General features: G+C 59.5%; 1 protein-coding gene across 1 annotated transcript in view; it reads left to right on the forward strand.

The window, feature by feature from the left end:
* The window catches only part of MSANTD2 (Myb/SANT DNA binding domain containing 2), a 43,616-nt gene extending 23,884 nt beyond the window's left edge, over positions 1-19,732 (forward strand). The window contains 3 exon segments of the mRNA XM_068167214.1: positions 1,027-1,285; positions 7,813-7,873; positions 18,780-19,732. Of these exon segments, the coding sequence (XP_068023315.1) occupies positions 1,027-1,285; positions 7,813-7,873; positions 18,780-19,632 (1,173 nt within the window). The 3' untranslated portion in view covers positions 19,633-19,732.
* The last annotated feature ends 3,908 nt before the right edge of the window (positions 19,733-23,640 follow it).

Here is a 23,640-nt window from a genome sequence, read left to right on the forward strand (position 1 = left end):
CCTGAGAGAGTTGGGGTTGTGCAGGCTGGAGAGGAGAAGGCTCCCAGGGGACCTCATTGTGGCCTTCCAGGATCTGCAGGGGGCTCCAAGCAAGCTGGGGAGGGACTTTTGGGGGTGTCAGGGAGGAATAGGACTGGGGGGGATGGATCCAAGCTAGAGGAGGGGAGATTGAGATTGGCTGTGAGGAAGAAGTTGTTGCCCAGGAGGGTGGTGAGAGCCTGGCCCAGGCTGCCCAGGGAGGTGGTGGAAGCCTCCTGCCTGGAGGTGTTTGCAGCCAGGCTGGAGGTGGCTGTGAGCAAGCTGCTGTGGTGTGAGGTGTCCCTGCCCATGGCTGAGCCTTGAGGTCCCTTCCAAGCCAGCCCATCCTGTGATGCTCTGTGCAGTGCAGCCCCAGAGCCTTTGCAGTGTTATTGATTTGACCTCTTTTAAATTTCAGCAGCTTCTCAAGAGGCAGAGTTAGGAATGCAGACTGTGTAAGTAACACCCTCCCCAGCCCAGGCACACACACTGTGCCTCCTGTCTCCTGAGCAGAGAAGGAAGGTTGGACCATCTGTGCTTTGGGGGAGCTCTCCTTTCTCTTCTCCTTCCTCTCTCCTCCCTCTTTCTCCTCCTCCATGCTGTGGGCACCACACCAGCTCTGCTTCCCCTCCCCCTCCTTGGAGGTGTGCATTCTTGCCTGGTTGGGGGCTCTCCCTGGGGGGCTCTTGGGATGTGTGTGCTCTTTGTTGGTGTTACCCTGCCCCTGGCTTCCACTGAGCTGGTGCTGGGGGCTGAGGCTGGCTCTGGTGGAGCTGAGGCTGCTGCCCTCTGTGCTGTCGGTGTCTGCTTCGTGCTGCAGGGCTGGGGACAGCCAATGCTTCCTGCCAGGGATAGCTTCGTTCAGGAGGATGTAGCTCGTGAGTGTGGGGCAGAAATCCCTCAGCAGAAGTCAAACCAAGCCTCTAGAGCCAGCAGAGCAGCCAAGCAGGAGCCTGCAGGTGGCTGAGCCCTGCTGCTGGCAGTAACCTGCTGCTGCCTCTCTCTCAGACCCTCCGCAGGTGCTACAGCCGGGTGAAGGAGCACGGCGTGGGCAAGAGGAAAAGCAGCTACACCTTTGAGCAGCTGGAGCAGGTGTTTGGGCAGGGGGGATGGGACTCACAGCCCTGCCAGCCTGTCCTCATCAACAGCAGTGGCCTCTACCAGGAGCTGGAGTCGGATGGCAGCACCATGGAGGAGTACTCCCAGGAGGACTGGGGGAACCACAGCCAGGAGCTCCACTGCTACCAGACTGGAGAGCAGGAGCTGGGTAAGAAACCCTGACTGCACCATCCTGAGCCACACACCCTGCCAGGCTGAGAGCTGGGCACAGCAACCTCCTGGAGCTGCAGCAGGGCAAGGGCAGGGGCCTGGCCCCGGGGAGGAACAACCTCCTGCAGCAGCACAGGGCAGGGGGAAGCTGCTGGCAAGCAGCTCCAAGCAGAAGCAGCTGGGAGTGCTGGGGGCCAAGGAGTTGGCCAGCAGCAGCAAGGTGGCCTGGGGGCCAAGAAGGCCAAGGCTGTGCTGGGGGCATGGAGCAGAGTGTGGGCAGCAGCAGGGCAAGGGAGGTTGTGCTGCCCCTCTGGCCTGCCCTGCTGAGGCCACCTCTGGAGCCCTGGGGGCAGTTGTGTGCTGCCCAGCTGCAGAGGGCCAGAGAAGTGCTGGAGAGAGTGCAGGGGAGGCTGGGAAGCTGCTGAGGGGCCTGGAGCAGCTGTGGCAGGAGCAAAGGCTGAGAGGCCTGGGGCTGAGAGCCTGCAGAAGAGCAGCCCCAGAGCAATGCTCAGCAATGCTCAGCAAGAGCTGAAGGGCCCCTGGGGGGCAAGAGGCTGGGGCCAGGCTCTGCTGAGTGGTGGCCAGGGCCAGGCCAAGGGGCAGCAAAGGGCAGAGAGTGGAGGCCAGGAGGTTGGAGGGGAAGAGGAGGAGAAAGTTGTTTGTTGGGAGGGTGCTGGAGGCCTGGAGCAGGCTGCCCAGAGAGGTTGTGGAGTGTCCTGGTGTGGAGAGCTTCCAACCCCCCCTGGGCACTGTGCCCCTGGGCAAGCTGCTGGGGGTGCCCTGCTGGGGCAGGGCTTGGGCTGGGGCAGCTCTGGGGGTCCCTTCCACCCCCACCACACTGTCTTTCCTGTTCTCAAGGTGCAGCCACTTGCTGTTCTGGGAGAGCAGAGGAAGCAATTCCTCAGCTCCTCAGCAGAAGCAGAAATTAGTTCCCAAAGTGGTTTAGGAGCAGGAGCTGAGCTGAGGGCCTGGCAGGGGGAGGGCAGTGCTGCCTGGCCAGCAGTGCCTGGGGAGGGGGTGGCACATGCTCTGGGCTCCCCCTGCTCAGTCTCACTCCTCCCTGCAGCACTGGGATGGTGTTTGCCCTTTCTGCTCCCTTGGGGTCCTTGGGCACCCCCTGAGCCTGAGCAGAGCTGCAGACTGCTGCTGGGACCTGTGCCTCCTGCCTGCAGCCCCTGGGCTCTGCTGCACATCTGGAAATGTGCACAGGCCAGATGTGTGGCCTGCTCTAAGTGATAAAGGGAGCAGGCAAGTGGAGGCTGAGGGCTGGAGAGAGCTCCTCCTGCTTGCCTGAGGGAGGGAAGCCTGCAGCAGAAGGGGTGAATGAGCTCGGCTGGGCCCTGCTCACTGCTTGTGGCTCCCTGAGCTGGGAGCAAGGCAGCAAAGCTTCACAGCTCCTGAGCTGAGCAGGCTGCTGAAGCAGGAGGGTTCTGTAAGCTTAGAGCCATAGAATTGGTTTGGGTGGAAGAGAGCTTTAAGATCACAGAATCCAACCAGGAGCCAGCACTGCCCCAGGGCACCTCCAGAGCATGGCCTCAGCCCCACAGCTCTGAAACCCCTCCAGGGATGGAGACTGCACCACTGCCCTGGGCAGCCTGGGCCAGGCCTGGAGAACCCTTTCAGGCACAAAGTTTCTTCTCCTGGCCAACCTGAATCTGAACCTGGGGCAGCCTGAGGCCATTGCCTCTTCTCCTGTCCCTTGGGAGCAGAGCCCAAGCCCCACCTGGCTGCAGCCTCCTTGCAGGGAGCTGCAGAGAGCAAGGAGGTCTCCCTCAGCCTCCTCTCCTCCAGCCTCACCACCCCCAGCTCCCTCAGCTGCTCCTCCCCAGCCCTCTTCTCCACACCCTTCCCCAGCTTCCTTGCCCTTCCCTGGCCCTGCTGCAGCCTCTCCAGCTCCTGCTGGCAGCCAGGAGCCCAGAGCTGAAGGCAGCACTCCAGGGCTGGCCTCAGCAGCGCCCAGCCCAGGGGCACAATCCCTGCCCTGCTCCTGCTGCCCACACCATTGCTGCTCCAGGCCAGGCTGCTGGTGGCCTTCTTGCCCAGCTGGGCACCCCCTGGCTCCTCTCCAGCTGCTGCCACCCAGCCCCCCAGGGCCTTTCCTGCTGGGCACTTTGCAGCCCCTCTGCCCCAGCCTGGAGCCTTGCTGGGGTGGTTGTGAGCCAAGGGCAGGACCCAGCCCTTGGCCTTGTTGAACCTCATCCCCTTGGCCTTGGCTCATCCCTGCAGCCTGCCCAGGTCCCTCTGCAGAGCCTCCAACCCTCCAGCAGCTCAGCACAGCCACCCAGCTTGGTGCCCCTGCAGCCTGCCTGAGGCAGCCTCCATGCCCTCCCCCAGGCCATTGATGGAGACCTTGGGGAGCCCTGGGCCCAGCCCTGAGCCCTGTGGGCAGCCCCCAGCTGGATTTAGCTCCATCCCCAGCACTCCTGGGCCCAGTTGTTACCCAGGGCAGCACCCAGCTCTCCCAGCCCTCAGCAGCAGCTTCTCCAGGGGGATGCTGTGGGACACAAGGCCAAAGCTTTGCTGCAGTGCAGCTGGACACACCCAGAGCCTGCCTGACCCGCTGGGCACACTGCTGGCTCCTGAGGAGCAACCTCAGAGCTGCCTCTTCCTCCTTGCCATGGGAGTCACTGTCCCAGTGGTGAGCTGGGCCCAGCTCTTGGTGCAAGGAGGAGTTTTCTCCCCTCAGGGTTTACAGTGAAGAAGGAAAAGGAGACAGAGTCCCCAGGCTGTGCAGAGCCCTGTGGGGAGCCAGGGCCTTGGGGAGAGCTTTGGTCCCAGTTTAACCTTTGTGCTGTGGTTGGTAACTGCATCCCAGTCCTTCCCCAGGGGGGTTAAGAGTCAGGGACAGGAGGCTGAGGAGCAGTGAGGAGAAGCTGGTCTGATGCTGGCAAACAGCTGGATGGGGCTGATCCTGCCCAGGCTGGCTCCTGGGGAGTCAGACCCTGCTGCCTGCTTTGGCACCATCTCTGTGGCTGCATGGCTGCAGGAGCTGTGCCCAGCAGCTCCATGCCCAGCTGCAGGGCAGTGCCCACTGCAGCTCCTCAGGGCTCTGTCCTGGGCCCAGTGCTCTTCAGCATCTTTGGGCACTGAGTGCACCCTCAGCAGGGCTGCAGCTGGCACCAGGCTGGGTGGTGCTGGACTCACTGGAGGGCAGGGATGGCAGCCAGAAGGCTCCTGACAGGCTGCAGAAGTGTCCCAGTGCCAGCTGCAAGAGGTTCACCAAGTGCCAGGGCAAGGTCCTGCAGCTGGCATGGGCCAGCCCCAGGCACAATCCAGGCTGGGGGCAGTGGGATGAGAGCAGCCCTGAAGGAGCCTTGGGGGTGCTGGGTGCTGAGCAGCTCCCCAGGAGCCAGCAGTGCCTCCTGCAGCCCTCAGGCAGCTGTGTGCTGGCTGCAGCCAGAGCAGGGTGGGCAGAGGGCAGGAGAGGAGATTCTGCCCCTGGGCTCTGCTCTGCTCAGCCCTCAGCTCCAATCCTGCCTCCAGCTCTGCTGTCCCCAGCAGCAGAAGGACTCAGAGCTGCTGGAGAGAGGCCAGAGGAGGCCACAAAGATGCTCCCAGGGCTGGAGCAGCTCTGCTGTGAGCACAGGCTGAGGGAGCTGGGGCTGTGCAGCCTGCAGAGGAGAAGGCTCCAGGGGCACCTCAGAGCTGCTGCCAGGAGCTGAAGGGATCCTGCAGGAAGGCTGCAGAGGAACTGCTCCTGAGGGTGTCTGAGACAGGCCAAGGAGGAATGGTTTGAGCTGAGGCAGAGCAGGGTTAGAGTGGAGCTGAGGCAGAAGTTGTTCAGCAGGAGGGAGCTGAGACTCTGGCCCAGGCTGCCCAGGGAGGCTGTGGCTGCCTCCTGCCTGGGGGTGTTCAGGGCCAGGCTGGCTGAGGCCCTGAGCAGCTGAGAGCAGCTGAGAGGTGTCCCTGGGCCTGGCAGGAGGTTGGAGCTGAGCTCTGAGCTCCCTTCCAGCCTGAGCCTTGCTGGGTTCTGTGTTCTGGCCCAGCCCAGGGCAGGGTCTGGCAGCACCCAGGGCTGCTCCAAGCTGCAGGCAGGAGAGAGGTTGGATCTGCTGTGTCTGAAGCACAACTCACAGCACAGAGGCAAACCCTCCCCTGTGAGCCCTGAGTGGCTGGGCAGGGCAGGGCAGGGCAGGGCAGGGCAGGGCAGGGCAGGGCAGGGCAGAGCAGGGCAGAGCAGGGCAGGGCAGGGCAGGGCAGAGCAGGGCAGGGCAGGGCAGAGCAGGGCAGGGCAGGGCTGAGCAGGGCAGGGCAGGGCAGAGCAGGGCAGGGCTGAGCAGGGCAGGGCTGAGCAGGGCAGGGCAGAGCAGGGCAGGGCAGGGCAGAGCAGGGCAGGGCAGGGCTGAGCAGGGCAGGGCAGGGCAGAGCAGGGCAGGGCAGGGCTGAGCAGGGCAGGGCAGGGCAGAGCAGGGCAGGGCTGAGCAGGGCAGGGCTGAGCAGGGCAGGGCAGAGCAGGGCAGGGCAGGGCAGAGCAGGGCAGGGCAGGGCAGGGCTGAGCAGGGCAGGGCAGGGCAGGGCAGGGCAGGGCAGGGCAGGGTAGGGCAGAGCAGGGCAGGGCAGGGCAGAGCAGGGCAGGGCAGGGCAGGGAAGGGCAGGGCAGAGCAGGGCAGGGCAGAGCAGGGCAGGGCAGGGCTGAGCAGGGCAGGGCAGGGCAGAGCAGGGCAGGGCTGAGCAGGGCAGGGCTGAGCAGGGCAGGGCAGAGCAGGGCAGGGCAGGGCAGAGCAGGGCAGGGCAGGGCAGGGCTGAGCAGGGCAGGGCAGGGCAGGGCAGGGCAGGGCAGAGCAGGGCAGGGCAGGGCAGAGCAGGGCAGGGCAGGGCAGGGCAGGGCTGAGCAGGGCAGGGCAGGGCAGGGCAGGGCAGAGCAGGGCAGGGCTGAGCAGGGCAGGGCAGGGCAGGGCAGGGCAGGGCAGGGCAGGGCAGGGCAGAGCAGGGCAGGGCAGGGCAGAGCAGGGCAGGGCAGGGCAGGGCAGGGCAGGGCAGGGCAGGGCAGGGAAGGGCAGGGCAGAGCAGGGCAGGGCAGAGCAGGGCAGGGCAGGGCTGAGCAGGGCAGGGCAGGGCAGAGCAGGGCAGGGCTGAGCAGGGCAGGGCAGAGCAGGGCAGGGCAGGGCAGAGCAGGGCAGGGCAGGGCAGGGCTGAGCAGGGCAGGGCAGGGCAGGGCAGGGCAGGGCAGAGCAGGGCAGGGCAGGGCAGGGCAGGGCAGGGCAGGGCAGAGCAGGGCAGGGCTGAGCAGGGCAGGGCAGGGCAGGGCAGAGCAGGGCAGGGCAGGGCAGAGCAGGGCAGGGCAGGGCAGAGCTGGGCAGGGCAGGGCAGAGCTGGGCAAGGCAGGGCAGAGCTGGGCAGGGCAGAGCAGGGCAGGGCAGGGCAGAGCAGGGCAGGGCAGAGCAGGGCAGGGCAGGGCAGAGCTGGGCAAGGCAGGGCAGAGCTGGGCAGGGCAGAGCAGGGCAGGGCAGAGCAGGGCAGGGCAGGGCAGGGCTGAGCAGAGCAGGGCAGGACAGGGCAGAGCAGGGCAGAGCAGGGCAGGGCAGAGTAGGGCAGGGCAGAGCAGGGCAGGGCTGAGCAGAGCAGGGCAGGGCAGAGCAGGGCAGGGCAGAGTAGGACAGGGCAGGGCAGAGCAGGGCAGGGCAGAGCTGGGCAGGGCAGAGCAGGGCAGGGCAGGGCAGAGCAGGGCAGAGCAGGGCAGGGCAGAGTAGGGCAGGGCAGAGCAGGGCAGGGCAGGGCAGAGCTGGGCAAGGCAGGGCAGGGCAGGGCTGGGCAGGGCAGGGCAGAGCAGGGCAGGGCAGGGCAGAGCTGGGCAGGGCAGAGCAGGGCAGGGCAGGGCAGAGCAGGGCAGAGCAGGGCAGAGTAGGGCAGGGCAGGGCAGGGCTGAGCAGAGCAGGGCAGGACAGGGCAGAGCAGGGCAGGGCAGAGTAGGGCAGGGCAGGGCTGAGCAGGGCAGGGCAGAGCAGAGCAGGGCAGAGCAGGGCAGGGCAGGGCAGAGTAGGACAGGGTAGGGCAGGGCAGGGCAGAGCAGGGCAGGGCAGAGCAGGGCAGGGCTGAGCAGGGCAGGGCAGGGCAGGGCAGGGCAGGGCAGGGCAGAGCAGGGCAGGGCTGAGCAGGGCAGGGCAGGGCAGGGCAGGGCAGGGCAGGGCAGAGCAGGGCAGGGCTGAGCAGGGCTGGGCAGAGCAGGGCAGATGGCTTTGTGCTGCTGCTTGCTTTCCAAATGCCCTCCCCAAAGCCTTCTCTCCTCCCTCCCTCCCTCCCTCCCTCCCTCAGTGCAGGTACATTGATTTGTGACTGCACAGCCAGCAGGCCTCTCTTGTCCTCATGTCCTGGAGGGGTTTGTCCTCCCAGAGCTGGTTCAGATCTGAACTGCCCACAGCTCTGTGGAAGTCCCACTCACTTGTGGAGGGCTGAGGAGCTGTGAGGACCTGCAGGCTCAGGAAGCAGCTCTGGGTTGATTTTACTTTCTGGTGCCAGCCTCGAGTCAAGCAGGGCCTGGGGAGGTCGCTTCCTCTCTGACACTCTGCTGCCTTCTCTCCCTTGCAGATGAGATGCCCACCCCGAAAAGAACACTAAAGATCAAACAGGAGTCTTCAGAAGACAGCCAGTAAGTCACTCCTGGGTGTTTCACCCTGCTCCCTCCCCCAGGGGGTGCAGGGGGAGGGTGGTTGGAGCTCCTGAGTGTGGTTAGAGCAAGATGCCTGCAGCTGGGGCTGCCCCCAGCTCCCTCCCAGCAGCTGCACAGCTCCACAGCTCTGCTCCAGGGGCTCACTGCAGGCTGAAGCAGGGACAGAGCACACCTGGGCTGTGTGTGGGGAGGCTGCAGGCCCTTGGACCTCTTGGGCTGCATTCTCCATCTGTCTGAAGTCTGTCCCTGTGGAGGTGAGGAGTGTGAGGGAGGTTGGTGCCTGCCCCTCCTGGGTGGGCAGCCAGGCTGTCGTGGTTTGGGATGAAGGCTCAGCCTTCTCCCCCCATAAAGTGAAGGGAGAAATGACCACAGCCAACCACAGCTGGATCTTGGTCCCCCTGGGACCTTGGTCATCTGGCTAGCTTTCCAGGGCTGAGCTGTAGCCTTGTGAGCAGTTGAAGCAGTGGCAAATAGCCCTCAGAATGCTCTGAGCACACAAACCACCAGCACCAAGCAGGCAGAGGAATGAACCCCAGCAAGGCTCAGGCTGGAAGGGAGCTCAGAGCTCAGCTCCAACCTCCTGCCATGCCCAGGGACACCTCTCAGCTGCACTCAGCTGCTCAGGGCCTCATCCAGCCTGGCCCTGAACACCCCCAGGCAGGAGGCAGCCACAGCCTCCCTGGGCAGCCTGGGCCAGAGTCTCAGCTCCCTCCTGCTGAACAACTTCTGCCTCAGCTCCACTCTAACCCTGCTCTGCCTCAGCTCAAACCATTCCTCCTTGGCCTGTCTCCAGGAGAAGTCTCTCTGCAGCTTCCTGCAGGATCCCTTCAGCTCCTGGCAGCAGCTCTGAGGTGCCCCTGGAGCCTTACAGACTTAACCAAGTTGGAAAAGACTTTTGAGATCATCAGGTGGAGAGGAGGAGGCTCAGGGGAGACCTCACTGCTGTCTACAGCTCCCTGCAGGGAGGTTGGAGCCAGCTGGGGGTTGGGCTCTGCTCCCAGGCAGGCAGCCAGCACCAGAACAAGAGGACACAGTCTCAGGCTGTGCCAGGGGAGGTTCAGGCTGGAGGTGAGGAGAAAGTTCTTCCCAGCAAGAGGAATTTGCCATTGGGCTGTGCTGCCCAGGGAGGTGGTGGAGTCCCTGTGCCTGGAGGTGTTCCAGAGGGGATTGGATGTGGCACTTGGAGCCAGGGTTTGGTTGCCAGGAGGTGTTGGGGATTAGGTCATAGCTTGCACTTGCTGAGCTCTGAGGTCTTTCCCAACCTGATTGATTCTCTGATTCAAAGCCATTGTTCCTCTCCTGTCCCTCCCAGCCCTTGCCCAGAGTCCCTCCCCAGCTCTCCTGGAGCCCTTCAGGCACTGCAAGGCTGCTCTGAGGTCTCCCTGGAGCCTTCTGCAGGCTACACAGCCCCAGCTCCCCCAGCCTGGCCCCACAGGGGAGCTTCTCAGCCCTCTGCTCATCTCTGTGGCCTCCTCTGGAGCCTCTCCAGCAGCTCCAGGTCCCTGTGCTGGGGCCCCAGAGCTGGAGGCAGTGCTGCAGGTGGGGGCTGAGCAGAGCAGAGCAGAGGGGGCCATCCCCTCTCTCCATCCTGCTGCTCTCCTCTCAGGCTGTTTCACCCTCCAAGGAGTGTTCTGGGGAGCTGCACTGGGAATGATGCTGACTTCCCTGAGGCAGAAGCTGGGAGTGCCTGGCTCCTGCAGGCCTTGCTGTGCAGGATGCTTGGGGCAGGTCTGCTGGATTCAGACCTCTCAGAACTCTCTGGCCGTGTTTTTTCCCCTTGAATTCCTCTCTCAGTGCACAGAGCCCTCTGCAGTCTCAGGCACTTGCTGAAGCCTGCAGCTGCTCAGCCCCAGGTATGTGCTCAGGGGAAGCACAAAACATCTCCCAGCTGCTGAACTGCCTTTGTTTCCCCCAGCAGGAGGGCAGAGAGCTCTGCAGCTCTGACCTGGTAGATCAGAAGCAGTCAGGAGAAACAGGGAAGTTGGTACTGAGATAGAGAGCCCCAGCATGGGGGTGGAAGGGACCCCCAGAGCTCCCCCAGCCCAGCCCCTGCTCCAGCAGGGCACCCCCAGCAGCTTGCCCAGGGGCACAGTGCCCAGGGGGGGTTGGAAGCTCTCCACACCAGGACACTCCACAACCTCTCTGGGCAGCCTGCTCCAGGCCTCCAGCACCCTCCCAACAAACAACTTGCTCCTCCTCTTCCCCTCCAACCTCCTGGCCTCCACTCTCTGCCCACTGCCCCTTGGCCTGGCCCTGGCCACCACTCAGCAGAGCCTGGCCCCAGCCTCTTGCCCCCCAGGGGCCCTTCAGCTCTTGCTGAGCATTGCTGAGCATTGCTCTGGGGCTGCTCTTCTGCAGGCTCTCAGCCCCAGGCCTCTCAGCCTTTGCTCCTGCCACAGCTGCTCCAGGCCCCTCAGCAGCTTCCCAGCCTCCCCTGCACTCTCTCCAGGGCCTCAGGGCCTGTGCAGGTGTCCAGCAGAGAGCAGCTCAGCAGGATCAGAAGAGCAGCAGCAGCAGCACCTTCAGCCCCCAGGCTGCCTCCTGCAGTGCTGAATGTTGTGGCTTTGCCTCCTCCTCTCCTTCCCTTGGAAGGGATTTTGGAGCTTGCAGCAATCTGGGCAGCAGACCTGCACCCTTAGCAGAGAGGGTCAGAGAGTGCTGCCAAGATCCTTGCTGTGGGCAGCTGAGCCTTTGGGTGCTGGGCTGGATCCTCCTCCTCCTGCTGCAGCACACAAGGTTGGGGCTGCTGCTGCCTTCAGCTGGCCACAAACTGCAGGACCTGGGCCCTCACCTCCCTGCTGCTGCCTGTGAGGAGTTCAGCTGCTCCTGCCAGCCCTGGAGCTCATTCTGCACCCCCAGCCCAATGTGTCCCATCTCAGGCTGACAGGCTCAGAGGAGGGCAGGGGCTGGAAGGGACCACTGGAGATCTTTGAGTCCCCCCTGCTGCCACAGCAGGAGCACAGAACCCAGCCCAGGGCACACAGAACACATCCAGACAGGGCTGGGAAGGCTCCAGGGAAGGAGACTCCACAACCTCTCTGGGCAGCCTGCTCCAGGCCTCTGGGAGCCTCCCAGGGCAGAAGTTCCTCCTCCTGCTGAGCTGCAACCTCCTGGGCTGCACTTTCCATCCCTTGCTCCTTGGCCTAGCCCAGGGTGCAGCTGAGCAGAGCCTGGCCCTGTCCCCTCCCTCCTGACCCCCAGCCCTCAGCTCTTGAGAGACATTGCTCAGATCCCTCTCAGCCTTCTCCTCTGCAGCCTGAGCAGCCCCAGGGCTCTCAGCCTCTCCTCCCCAGGCAGTGCTGCAGTCCCTTCAGCAGCCTTGCAGCCCTCCCTTGGCCTCTCTGCAGCAGCTCCCTGTCCCTCCCCCCCACGGCTCCTCAGCAGGGCCAGCACTGCCTCTCAGCTGCAGGGCCAGGAGCTGACCTCCCACACCTCAGGGCTTCCTCTGCTTCCTGCATTGCCTTGGTTTTGGCAGGGAAGGCAGTGAGGAGCAGCAGCTGAGCTGTGTGCAGCTCCTGGGCTCCATCAGCTGGGGCTGGACTCTCCTCCCCCAGCAGAGCCTCTGCTGCTGCCTCCTCTCAGCCTGCCCCCAGAGAAGTGCTTTGAGGAGCAGAGTGTCACTGCAGACTCCTTCCTGCTGGGTCAGCCTCTTTGAGGAGCACTTTGCAGGCTGGGGGGGATAGAATAGAATAGAATAGAATAGAATAGAATAGAATAGAATAGAATAGAATAGAATAGACCAGACCAGGTTGGAAGAGACCTTGGAGATCATCAAGTCCAACCTATCATCCAACACCACCTAAACAACTAACCCTTGGCACCAAGCACCTTATCAAGTCTCCTCCTGAACACCTCCAGGGATGGGGACTCCACCACCTCCCTGGGCAGCACATCCCAATGGGCAATCTCTCTCTCTGTGTAGAACTTCCTCCTCACCTCCAGCCTGAACCTCCCCTGGCACAGCCTGAGACTGTGTCCTCTTGTTCTGCTGCTGGCTGCCTGGGAGAAGAGCCCAACCCCCACCTGGCTCCAACCTCCCTTCAGGCAGTTGCAGAGAGCAAGAAGGTCTCCCCTGAGCCTCCTCTTCTCCAGGCTAAGCAACCCCAGCTCCCTCAGCCTCTCCTCACAGGGCTGTGCTCCAGACCCCTCCCCAGCCTCCTTGCCCTTCTCTGGACACCTTCCAGCAGCTCAACCTCCTTCCTAACCTGAGGGGCCTAGAACTGGACACAGGACTCAAGGTGTGGCCTCAGCAGTGCAGTGTCCAGGGGCAGAATGACCTCCCTGCTCCTGCTGGCCACACTCTGCCTGCTGCAGGCCAGGATGCCCTTGGCCCTCCTGGCTGCCTGGGCACACTGCAGGCTCCTGTTCAGCCTACCATCAACCAGCACCCCCAGGTCCCTCTCTGCCTGGCTGCTCTCAGCCACTCTGCCCCCAGCCTGCAGCACTGCCTGGGGTTGCTGTGGCCAATGTGCAGCCCCTGGCACTTGGCTGTGTTCAATCTCCTGCCCTTGGCCTCTGCCCATCTGTGAAGGTGCTCCAGGAGCCAGGCCCTCCCCTCAGAGAGCTGCTTGAGCCTCTTTGAAGTCAGCTCCTGGTAGGAAACCAAACAAATCTCCACCAAACCTTCTCTCCCCTCCCTCTCATCTGAACTGCAAAAGCTTCCAAGGAGGAGGAGGTGCAGCTGGGGCAGGCTGCAGCTGGGGGAGGGCTGCAGTGCAGCTCCAGGGCACCCTCTGCAGCTGGAAAAGGAGATGGCCTGGTGGCACAGGGAGGGGAAACCCTCTGCTGGCTGGGCTCTTCCTGGGCAAAACTAACCAGCAGTGGCAGTGGCAGCGGCACCAGGGCTGCTTGGCCAAGCCTTGGAGGTGCTGGAGAGAGCCTGGGGCAGTGGAGCTCAGCAGGATGGTTGCTGAGTGCTGGAGAAAGAGGAGATGTGGAAACCAAAGAGCAGAGCTGCTGGCAATGGCTCTTCCCAGCTGCTTCCTCTGTGCTGGGAGTGAGGAATTCCCTGTGGGGAAAGCACTTCCCTGCCCCAGAGAGGTGTGGGCTCTGCAGCTCTGCTCAGGCTCAGGGGGTGCCCAAGGACCCCAAGGGAGCAGAAAGGGCAAATACCATCCCAGTGCTGCAGGGAGGAGTGAGACTGAGCAGGGGGAGCCCAGAGCATGTGCCCCCCCCTCCCCAGGCACTGCTGGCCAGGCAGCACTGCCCTCCCCCTGCCAGGCCCTCAGCTCAGCTCCTGCTCCTAAACCACTTTGGGAACTACATTCTGCTTCTGCTGAGGAGCTGAGGAATTGCTTCCTCTGCTCTCCCAGAACAGCAAGTGGCTGCACCTTGAGAAGAGGAAAGGTGGCAGCCAGGTAGTGACAGTGTGGTGGGGGTGGAAGGGACCCCCAGAGCTCCCCCAGCCCAGCAGGGCACCCCCAGCAGCTTGCCCAGGGGCACAGTGCCCAGGGGGGTTTGGAAGCTCTCCACACCAGGACACTCCACAACCTCTCTGGGCAGCCTGCTCCAGGCCTCCAGCACCCTCCCAACAAACAACTTGCTCCTCCTCTTCCCCTCCAACCTCCTGGCCTCCACTCTCTGCCCACTGCCCCTTGGCCTGGCCCTGGCCACCACTCAGCAGAGCCTGGCCCCAGCCTCTTGCCCCCCAGGGGCCCTTCAGCTCTTGCTGAGCATTGCTGAGCATTGCTCTGGGGCTGCTCTTCTGCAGGCTCTCAGCCCCTGGCCTCTCAGCCTTTGCTCCTGCCACAGCTGCTCCAGGCCCCTCAGCAGCTTCCCAGCCTCCCCTGCACTCTCTCCAGCACTTCTCTGGCCCTCTGCAGCTGGGCAGCACACAACTGCCCCCAGGGCTCCAGAGGTGGCCTCAGCAGGGCAGGCCAGAGGGGCAGCACAACCTCCCTTGCCCTGCTGCTGCCCACACTCTGCTCCATGCCCCCAGCACAGCCTTGGCCTTCTTGGCCCCCAGGCCACCTTGCTGCTGCTGGGCAACTCCTTGGCCCCCAGCACTCCCAGCTGCTTCTGCTTGGAGCTGCTTGCCAGCAGCTTCCCCCTGCCCTGTGCTGCTGCAGGAGGTTGTTCCTCCCCAGGGCCAGGCCCCTGCCCTTGCCCTGCTGCAGCTCCAGGAGGTGCTGCTGGTGCAGCAGTTCCCCAGACAGCAGCAGTTTGATGAGTGGGAAATTTCCTTCCAGCAGCTCTTCAGCTCTGGTTTGTGCAGAGCTGAGCCTGGCAGGGTATTTATGGAGCACTTCCTGAAGGTGTGGGCTCTGCTTTGCTCTTTGGTGCTTAGCTCTGCTCCTCTGCTGAATGAAACCTGCCCACACTGCTGCCTCTGCCTCTGCCTCTGGATGGGCCTCATGTGCCTGAAGTGCAGCTCAGCAGCTGCCTGCTGCCCTCCCCTGCCTGCTGCCCTCCCTGCCTGCTGCCCTCCCTGCCCTCTGCCCTCCCTGCCCTCTGCCCTCCCTGCTCTCTGCTCTCCCTGCCCTCTGCCCTCCCTTCCCTCTGCCCTCCCTGCCCTCTGCCCTCCCTGCCCTCTGCCCTCCCTTCCCTCTGCCCTCCCTGCCCTCTGCTCTCCCTGCTCTCTGCCCCCCCCGCCTGCTGCCCTCCCTGCCCTCTGCTCTCCCTACCCTCTGCCCTCCCTCCACTCTGCCCCCCCTGCCTGCTGCCCTCCCTGCCCTCTGCCCTCCCTACCCTCTGCCCTCCCTGCCCTCTGCCCTCCCTGCCCTCTGCCCTCCCCTGCCTGCTGCCCTCCCTGCTCTCTGCCCTCCCTGCCCCCTGCCCTCCCCTGCCCCCTGCCCTCCCTGCCCTCTGCCCTCCCTACCCTCTGCTCTCCCTGCCCTCTGCCCTCCCTGCTCTCTGCTCTCCCTGCCCTCTGCCCTCTCTGCCCTCTGCCCTCCCTGCTCTCTGCCCTCCCTGCCTGCTGCCCTCCCCTGCCCTCTGCCCTCCTTGCTCTCTGCCCTCCCTGCCCTCTCTGCCTGCTGCCCAGAAGGTTTCCACTTTGCATTTGCAATGATTATGGTGGAGATGGTCTTGAGCATTGCCTTGAAGGGCACTCCAGGAGCCTTCCTGATGTGCTGCTGGACTCTCAAGCCAGTTGGGCTGTTTGGCCAAGGGCTGGGTCCTGCCCTTGGCTCACAACCACCCCAGCAAGGCTCCAGGCTGGGGCAGAGGGGCTGCAAAGTGCCCAGCAGGAAAGGCCCTGGGGGGGCTGGGTGGCAGCAGCTGGAGAGGAGCCAGGGGGTGCCCAGCTGGGCAAGAAGGCCACCAGCAGCCTGGCCTGGAGCAGCAATGGTGTGGGCAGCAGGAGCAGGGCAGGGATTGTGCCCCTGGGCTGGGCACTGCTGAGGCCAGCCCTGGAGTGCTGCCTTCAGCTCTGGGCTCCTGGCTGCCAGCAGGAGCTGGAGAGGCTGCAGCAGGGCCAGGGAAGGGCAAGGAAGCTGGGGAAGGGTCTGGAGAAGAGGGCTGGGGAGGAGCAGCTGAGGGAGCTGGGGGTGGTGAGGCTGGAGGAGAGGAGGCTGAGGGAGACCTCCTTGCTCTCTGCAGCTCCCTGCAAGGAGGCTGGAGCCAGGTGGGGCTTGGGCTCTGCTCCCAGGGAACAAGGGACAGGACAAGAGGTCTGAAGTTGTGCCAGGGGAGGGTTGGGTTGGAGATGAGGATCAATTTCCTCCCCAAAAGGGCTGTCAGAGGCTGCCCAGGGCAGTGGTGGAGTTCTCCTCCCTGGAGGTTTTTCAGAGCTGTGCAGTTGTGGTGCTGAGGCCATGCTCTGGTGGTGCCCTGGCAGTGCTGGGGAGGGTTGGACTCCAGGATCTTTGAGGTCTCTTCCACCCCAAACTGTTCCATGGCTCTGTGAACCTCTGGGTGTCCAGCTGCTTGGTGCAGAGCTCTGTGGTCTGCAGCTCAGTACCTCTGGGAGGCAGCAGCTCCCTGAAGGCCAAGCAGCCCCGGGAGAGCCTTCCCCAGGCAGTGCCTGCTGCTGACTCCTGCGGGAGCAGGGCTGAGAGGAGAGGCTGCGGGGCTGGAGCCCTCCAGCGCTGTGGGAAGGGCTGCAGCTCCCAAACCCTTCCTGGTCCACACAGCAGAGAGCTGCAGCTGCCAGGGGCTCAGCCCCAGGTGGGTTCATAGTATCATAGTATCACAGCATCAGTCAGGGTTGGAAGGGAGCACAAGGATCAGCCAGTCCCAAGCCCCCTGCCATGGGCAGGGACACCCCACACTAGATCAGCCTGGCCACAGCCTCAGCCAGCCTGGGCTTAAACACCTCCAGGGACAGGGCCCCAACCACCTCCCTGCACAACCCATTCCAGGGCTTCACCACTCTCATGGGGAAGAACTTCCTCCTCCCCTCCAGCCTCAATCTCCCCACCTCCAGCTTCATTCCATTCCCCCTAGTCCTAGCACTGCCTGAGATCCTGAGCAGTCCCTCCCCAGCCCTCTTGGAGCCCCCTGCAGATCCTGGAAGGCCACAATGAGGTCACCTGGGAGCCTTCTCTTCTCCAGACTGAACAGCCCCAACTCCTTCAGTCTGTCCTCACAGCAGAGCAGCTCCAGCCCTCTGCTCATCCTCCTGGCCCTGCTCTGGACACCTTCCAGCACCTCCAGATCCCTCTTGCCATAGGGGCTCCAGAACTGGAGGCAGTACTCCAGGTGGGGTCTCCCCAGAGCTGAGCAGAGGGGGAGAATCACCTCCCTTGCCCTGCTGGCCACACTTCTCCTGCTGCAGCCCAGGCTCTGCTTGGCTTTCTGGGCTGCAAGTGCAGACTGAGAGCTCCTGGTGAGCTTCTCCTCCCCCAGCAACCCCAAGTCTCTCTCCTCAGGGCTGCTTTCCAGCCAGTCCCTGCCCAGCCTGCATTTGTGCCTGGGATTGCCTCCACCCAGCTGCACGACCCTGCCCTTGCTCTTGTTGAACCTCCTGAGGTTGGCTTGTGCCCACCTCTCCAGCCTGTCCAGGTCCCTCTGGATGGATCCCTTCCCTCCAGCTGTCTGCTGCCCCACACAGCTTGGTGCCATCAGCAACCCTGCTGAGGGTGCACTCAGTGCCACTGTCCATGGCACCCACATGTGTGAGACCAGCGTGTCCCCAGCAGTGCCTTGCTCCCCTCTGTGGGTGGCTGTGGGAGGAAGCTGATTTGAGGGAGCTGAAGGCATTGCTAGGAAGGCACAAAGGAGCTCACAGGAGGAGGGAACTCTGTGCCCCAGAGAAGTCTGCTGTCACCTGGGGGCAGTGCAGATGCAGCAGGTTCTCCTGGTGGGACATGGGAGGAGGAGCAGCAACCCTCCTGGGGCTCACAGCAGATACAAGGGAGGGGAGCTGCCTGGAGGGAGCTTTGAATTCCCCTTTGTTGGCCCTCCGGAGCTTTCTCCGTTGCCAAACGAGTCAGCTCGTCTTCCCCCCGCGCTGATTAGAGGACAATAACTCCTGCAATTAGTGGTTCTCCTCACGAGCTAATTACACCCCCAGTGTCTCATCCATTCAGCCTGGAGGAAGCTGCTCCTGCTTGCCTCAGGCACTCTGCTGGTGCTGGAAGCTGAGAGATGTGGTTCCTGGCTATCCAGAGGGCTTCTGCTGCCCATCCCACAGCGGCTTCTGCCTGGCCGAGGGGCATCTGCAGCAGGGGCTCAGTCCCAGGAGCCATGGACCCCATCCAGCGCTGGGGCTGAGCCTTTGGGAGCAGCTGGGTCCTTGCTTTGTGGCCTTTCTAACAGCAGCCCTGTGCTCCTGGTAATGAGGGTGAGCCTCCTGAGGGCCAACAGGCAAGGTCCTGCCCCTGGGTCAGGGCAGCCTCCTGTATCGATCCAGGCTGGAGAGCAGCCCTGGGGAGAAGGACTTGGGGGTGCTGGGGTGGGGAAAGCAGAGCATGAGCAGGCACTGAGTGCTGCCAGCCCAGAGCCAGCTGTGTCTGATCCCCAGCAGTGGTGGAGTCCCCACTCCTGGGGGGGTTTCAAAGCCAGGGAGGTGCTGTGCTGAGGGCCCTGGCTCAGTGGTGACCTGGCAGGTCTGGCTTAAGGGCTGGATTCAGTGATCTGAAAAGTCCTAATCCAACCAAAATGACTTCATGATCCTCAGGGCCTCATCCAGCCACAGTGATTCCTGTGTGACCTACCCTAGGTGATCCTGCTGGGGGGCTGGACTTGATGATCTGAGGCTGTTTAGCCTTGAGGGGAGAAGGCTGAGAGAGCCTCTTAGCAGTGTCTGTAAATACCTGAGGGGTGGCTGCCAGGCTTGTTTGGGTGGTGCCCAGCCACAGGACCAGGAGCATCAGGTACCAGCTGACCCCAGGAGGTACCAGCTGACCCCAGGAGGTTCCACATGAAGAGGAGGGGAAACTTGTTTGATTTCAGGGTGCTGGAGGCCTGGAGCAGGCTGCCCAGAGAGGTTGTGGAGTCTCCTTCTGTGGAGGCTTTCAAAACCCACCTGGATGTGTTCCTGTGTGCCCTGCCCTGGGTGCCCTGCTGTGGCAGGGCTTGGGCTGGGGGAGCTCCAGACCCCTAATGTTGTGTGATTCTGTGATCCTGGGAGGTCCCTTCCAACCCCTACCATTCTGTCATTCCATATAAGCCATAAGCCCACCCAGAATCCCAGAGTCCATGCAGCTGGCAGAGCCCTGCAGCTCCCCCAGCCCAGCCCCCTGCCCAGCACTGCAGGCTCAGCACCAAACCCTGTCCCTCAGCACCAGCTCCACACGGGGCTGCAACACCCCCAGGGAGGGAGACTCCAGCACTGCCCTGGGCAGCCACTTCCAAGCTTTGGGAACCCTCCCAGGGCAGAAAGGTTTCCTGAGAGCCAGCCTGGCAGAGCTCAGGTAGCCGGGGGGCCGGGGGCAGGCCCGGGGGGGGTGGTCTGCCGCCCTGCCGCTGCCTTCAGCCCTGTCTGGCCGCTGTCCCCCGGCAGGAAGCGCGACGCGATGCAGAACATCATGCAGATCCTGGAGTCGGTGCAGCTCAAGTGGGAGCTGTTCCAGAGCTGGACGGACTTCTCGCGGCTGCACCTCTCCAACAAGCTGGCGATCTTCGGCATCGGCTACAACACGCGCTGGAAGGAGGACATTCGCTACCACTACGCCGAGATCAGCTCGCAGGTGCCGCTGGGCAAGCGCCTGCGCGAGTACTTCAACTCGGAGAAGCCGGAGGGCAGGGTGATCATGACCCGCGTGCAGAAGATGAACTGGAAGAACGTTTACTACAAGTTCCTGGAGATCACCATCAGCGAGGCGCGCTGCCTGGAGCTGCACATGGAGATCGACTGGATCCCCATCGCCCACTCCAAGCCCACCGGCGGCAACGTGGTGCAGTACCTGCTGCCGGGGGGCATCCCCAAGAGCCCCGGCCTCTACGCCATCGGCTACGAGGAGTGCCACGAGAAGCCGCCCTCGCCCCTGGCCGAGCACCGGGGGGCGGAGCCCCTCACCGAGACTCAGGGCGAGCTGGAGGCGCCCTCGCCCCAGGCCTCCCTGCGGGTGGAGATGGAGGCCGCCCGCATCGTCTACTGCTACCTCGGCATCGCCGAGGTGCGGACTCTGCAGCAGTGCCTGTTCCTACACTTCCAGGCCAACACCAAAACCTTCAGCAAGGATTGGCTGGGCATCAACGCCTTCCTGTCCCAGAACTGCGTGGTGGAGCCTGGCGTCTCCCCCAAATCCATCTACATCAAATTTGTGGAAGTGGAGAGGGATTTTCTCTCGGCCGGCTCGCTGGTAGAGTGCCTGGAAAAAGCCATCGGATACCCCTTAAAGTTCAACAACTGAGGCTCCTCCTTCATAAGGATCAAGGGCTTCCTGCGCCCGCCGTTTCCGTCGCGGCCGGGCCCTCCCCGCCTGGGAATGGGAATTTGCCGGGGATGAAAGCCCCCCCGCGGAGGGCCCTTCCCGGCGGCTCATCCCCGGCGGCCGGGCAGCGCCGCGCAGCTCCCCGCGCCCCGGCGAGGAGAAGCCCTCACTTTAGGTACATTCCACACGGGACAAGAGCGGGGGTGGGGGGGGGTGGGGAGGGAGGACACGTTTTTCGGACAAAAAGTTGGGGTTTGGGGTTTGTTTTTTTTTTTTCGGTTTTCCCTTTCTTCCGCCGTGTCTGTGGGACGCATCCCTCGGGTCAGTGTTACTGCGGCTCTGCGGCACTAAGCAATAGCCAGCGGCGAGCCAGGCCCGGGCTCAGCCCGCGGGGGACTCCTCCGGAGCCATCCTCACCAAACGCTTCCTGTACAGACTTCGAGCCTGGCTCTGCCCGCGCCCGGCCGGGGCCGCTCCGCGCTCCGCGCAGCGCTGCCTGCAAAGAGACTTCGACTTCCCAGGCTGCGTCCCACCTGTTCCTGACAGCGTTGCCATATCCACTTGGATCTCCTCGGGGGGGGCGGGCTGGGGGTGGGGTTTGTTTGGGGTTTTTTTATTTACCATTAAAACAATTCCTGACCCTTTTCCCTTTCCCTTTTCTTTGCTCTCCCTTTTTTTTTTCCCTCCACAGGTTGTTTCTGTTCTTTGATTTTGGGCTTTGGTTGGGTCGAAGGCGGTTTGGGGCTTTATTTCCCCTCCCCTCCCCCAGCTCTCTGTTTGTTGGTTTGGGACCTTTGGGGGGGGGGCGCCTTGGTTTTGTTCCTCTTCGTTTGGGGGTTTGTGTCGTTTGCTTTGGGTTCCCTCGGTTTGGGGCTTCTCCGTTTTGGTTTCTTTTTGGTTTGGGGATTTATTTTTATCCTTTTTTTTTTGATCCTTTTTTTTATCCTTTTTTTTATCTTTTTTTTTTATTACTTATTTTTTTTAGGGTCTTTTTTTTGGGGGGTGAGTTTAAGGGGTTCAATATTTGTTATACTTGGGGGGGGGGCTCGTTTAAATTAGTTTCTTTCTAAGGGCTTTGGTTTTTTGCTTCAGTTTTTCAGGCTTTGGTTCCTTCCTTTTGGCTTCTTCTGGGTTTAATCCTTTTTATTTTAAGGTCTTTTTTTCCCCTTCTGCTTTTGTTTCAGGGTTGGAATTTTTTTACCTTGGGGAATTAATTAGTTTGGGGATGATTTAGTTTGGGGTTTTGTTTGCCTGGTTGGTTTTGAGCTCTCTTTTAGTTTGGGTTTTCGTTTTGTTTGGGTTTTGTGGTTTATTTTGGTTGGGTTTTCATTTTTTTGCAGTTGTTTTAAAAATTTGGGTTTACTTTTAAGGTTTTTGGTTGGTTGGTTTTCCTTATTTTTTATTTACTTTATTTTACTTTATTTTACTTTACTTTATTTTACTTTAGTTTATTTTATTTTACTTTATTTCCTTTTACTTTATTTTATTTTATTTGGGTGGTTCTTTCTTTGTGGTTTTGTTTTTTTTTTTCAGACTTATTTTAAACATTTGTTTATTTTTAAGGTTTTATTTGGGGTTTTTTCCTTATTTTTTATTCTATTTTATTTTACTTTCTTTTATTTGCTTTATTTACTTTCTTTTACTTCGTTTATTTTACTTTATTTCATTTATTTTATTTTACTTTATTTTATTTGCTTTATTTACTTTCTTTTACTTCGTTTATTTTACTTTATTTCATTGATTTTATTTTATTTATTTATTTTTGCTTTTTTTTACTTTATTTTATTTCGAATTTTTCAGTTTTATTTTAAACATTTGTTTAAGATTTTATTTGGTTTTTCCTTATTTTTTATTCTACTTAATTTTATTTTACTTTATTAACTTTATTTTACTTCATTTATTTTACTTCATTTATTTTACTTCATTTATTTTACTTCATTTATTTTACTTTATTTCATTTATTTTATTTTATTTATTTTACTTTATTTTATTTATTTTATTTATTTTATTTATTTTTTACTTTTTTTTAACTTAATTTTATTTTATTTCGATTTTTTTCAGTTTTATTTTAAACATTTGTTTATTTTTAAGGTTTTATTTGTTTTTTCCTTATTTTTTATTCTATATAATTTTATTTTACCTTATTTTATTTTATTTTTTACTTTATTTTATTTTCCTATTTTATTTTATTTTATTTATCTTACTTTATTTTATTTTCCTTTATTTTCCTTTATTTTATCTTATTTTCCTTTATTATATTTTCCTTTATCTTTATCTTATTTTCCTTTATTATATTTTCCTTTATTTTATTTTATTTTCCTTTATTTTCCTTTATTTTATCTTATTTTCCTTTATTCTATTTATTTTCTTTTCCTTTATATTATTTTCCTTTATCATATTTTCCTTTATTTTATTTTACTTTATTTTACTTTATTCTATTTAATTTATTTTATTTTCCTTTATTTTCCTTTATTTTATTTATTTGATTTTATTTTCCTTTATTTTATTTTCCTTTATTTTATTTATTTGATTTTATTTTCCTTTATTTTATTTTAGTTTTTTTTCCATTTTGGTGGTTTTTTCCAGTTCTATTTTCAGCATTTCTTTATTGTTAAGGTTCGATTTGGTTTTTTCCTTATTTTTTATTTTATTTAAACTTTTTTCCTTTTTTTTCTCAGTCTTTTTTGTTTGATTTTTCTCCCCTCCCCCCCCCCTTTTTTTTCTTTCTGTTCGCGTTGTTTCCATTTTCATTTGGTTTCATTGTTGGTTTGGGTTTGGTTGGTTGGGGTTTGGGTTGGGTTTTTTGGTTTTGCTTGGGGGTTGGGGGGGTTTATTTCTTTATTTGTTTTGGGGTTTGTACTTTGGTTTGGGTTTTTTGTTGTTGTTTTTGGTTGTTTTCCCCTTTGTTTTGTTTCTGGTCGGTCTCTCCCTTCCTGGCAGCCAGGAGCTCTCGGTTCGGTTTGCACCACGCTTAGGGAATACAATCAAAGCTGTGAGAATGGGGGGGGGGGAGGGAAAGGGGAGGGGGAGGGTTAGGGGTGGGGGGCGGGGGGGAGGACGCATTTACTGCCTTTTTCAGACGTGTTCTGTATCAGCCCCGTTCCCTGCTGGCTGGCGCCGGCCCTTCCCCGTGGGTTTTCTATCCCTGGAGCTCATCGATCGGTGGCGTTGTGGCATACGATGAATGTGTCGGTCCTAATAAAATCAAGCAAGCGCAGAGCAGCTTTGCCAAATCTCTTTCTCCTCCTCCCCACGGGGAAATGTGGAGGGGGCAGGGAGCTGCTGTCCTGGGGAGGTTTCCCCCCGAGGCTCCGCTAGCGCCAGGTGTCATTAATTGGTCTATTGAGCGCCGCTGGAGCTGGCTTCGTCCTCATGGAGATGGCCAACGGGGAGGGGGAGGTGGGTGCGGGGGGGAAGCTGGAGGCTGGCGCTGCCCAATAGGAGGTTGGCCTGAAATAGGGTGAATTGGCCTCAAAACAGGATGAAGCTGGCCCAGGTAGGGTGAAACAGGCTGCTTGCCTCAAAACAGGGAAAAACTGGCCCAAAGTGGGGTAAGCTGACCCCAAAATAGGGTGAATCCCTTCAAAATAGTGTGGATTGCCCCAGAGAGGGTGAGTCTGGCATGAAATAGGCTGCTTGCCTCAAAACAGGGAAAAACTGGCCCAAAGTGGGGTAAATTGACCCCAAAATAGGGTGAATCCCTTCAAAGTAGCGTGGATTGCCCCAGAGAGGGCGAGTCTGGCATGAAGTAGGCTGCTTGCCTCAAAACTGGGAAAATTTGGCCCAAAGTAGGGTGAATTGCTTCAAAATAGAGTGGATTGCCCCAAATTAGAGGGAATCATCCCCAAATAGGGTGAGTTTAGCCCCAAATAGGGTGTTTGGCTCAAAATGAGGAACGCTTGCCCCCAAACAGATAAATTAGCCCCAAAATAGGCTGCACTGCCCTGAAATAAAGTGAATCGCCTCAAAATCGGCTGAAACACTTCA

This window comes from Melanerpes formicivorus, unplaced genomic scaffold (assembly GCF_026170545.1).
Source record: "Melanerpes formicivorus ecotype bairdi unplaced genomic scaffold, bMelFor1.0.p_v2 SCAF_114, whole genome shotgun sequence".
Lineage (NCBI taxonomy): Eukaryota > Metazoa > Chordata > Aves > Piciformes > Picidae > Melanerpes > Melanerpes formicivorus.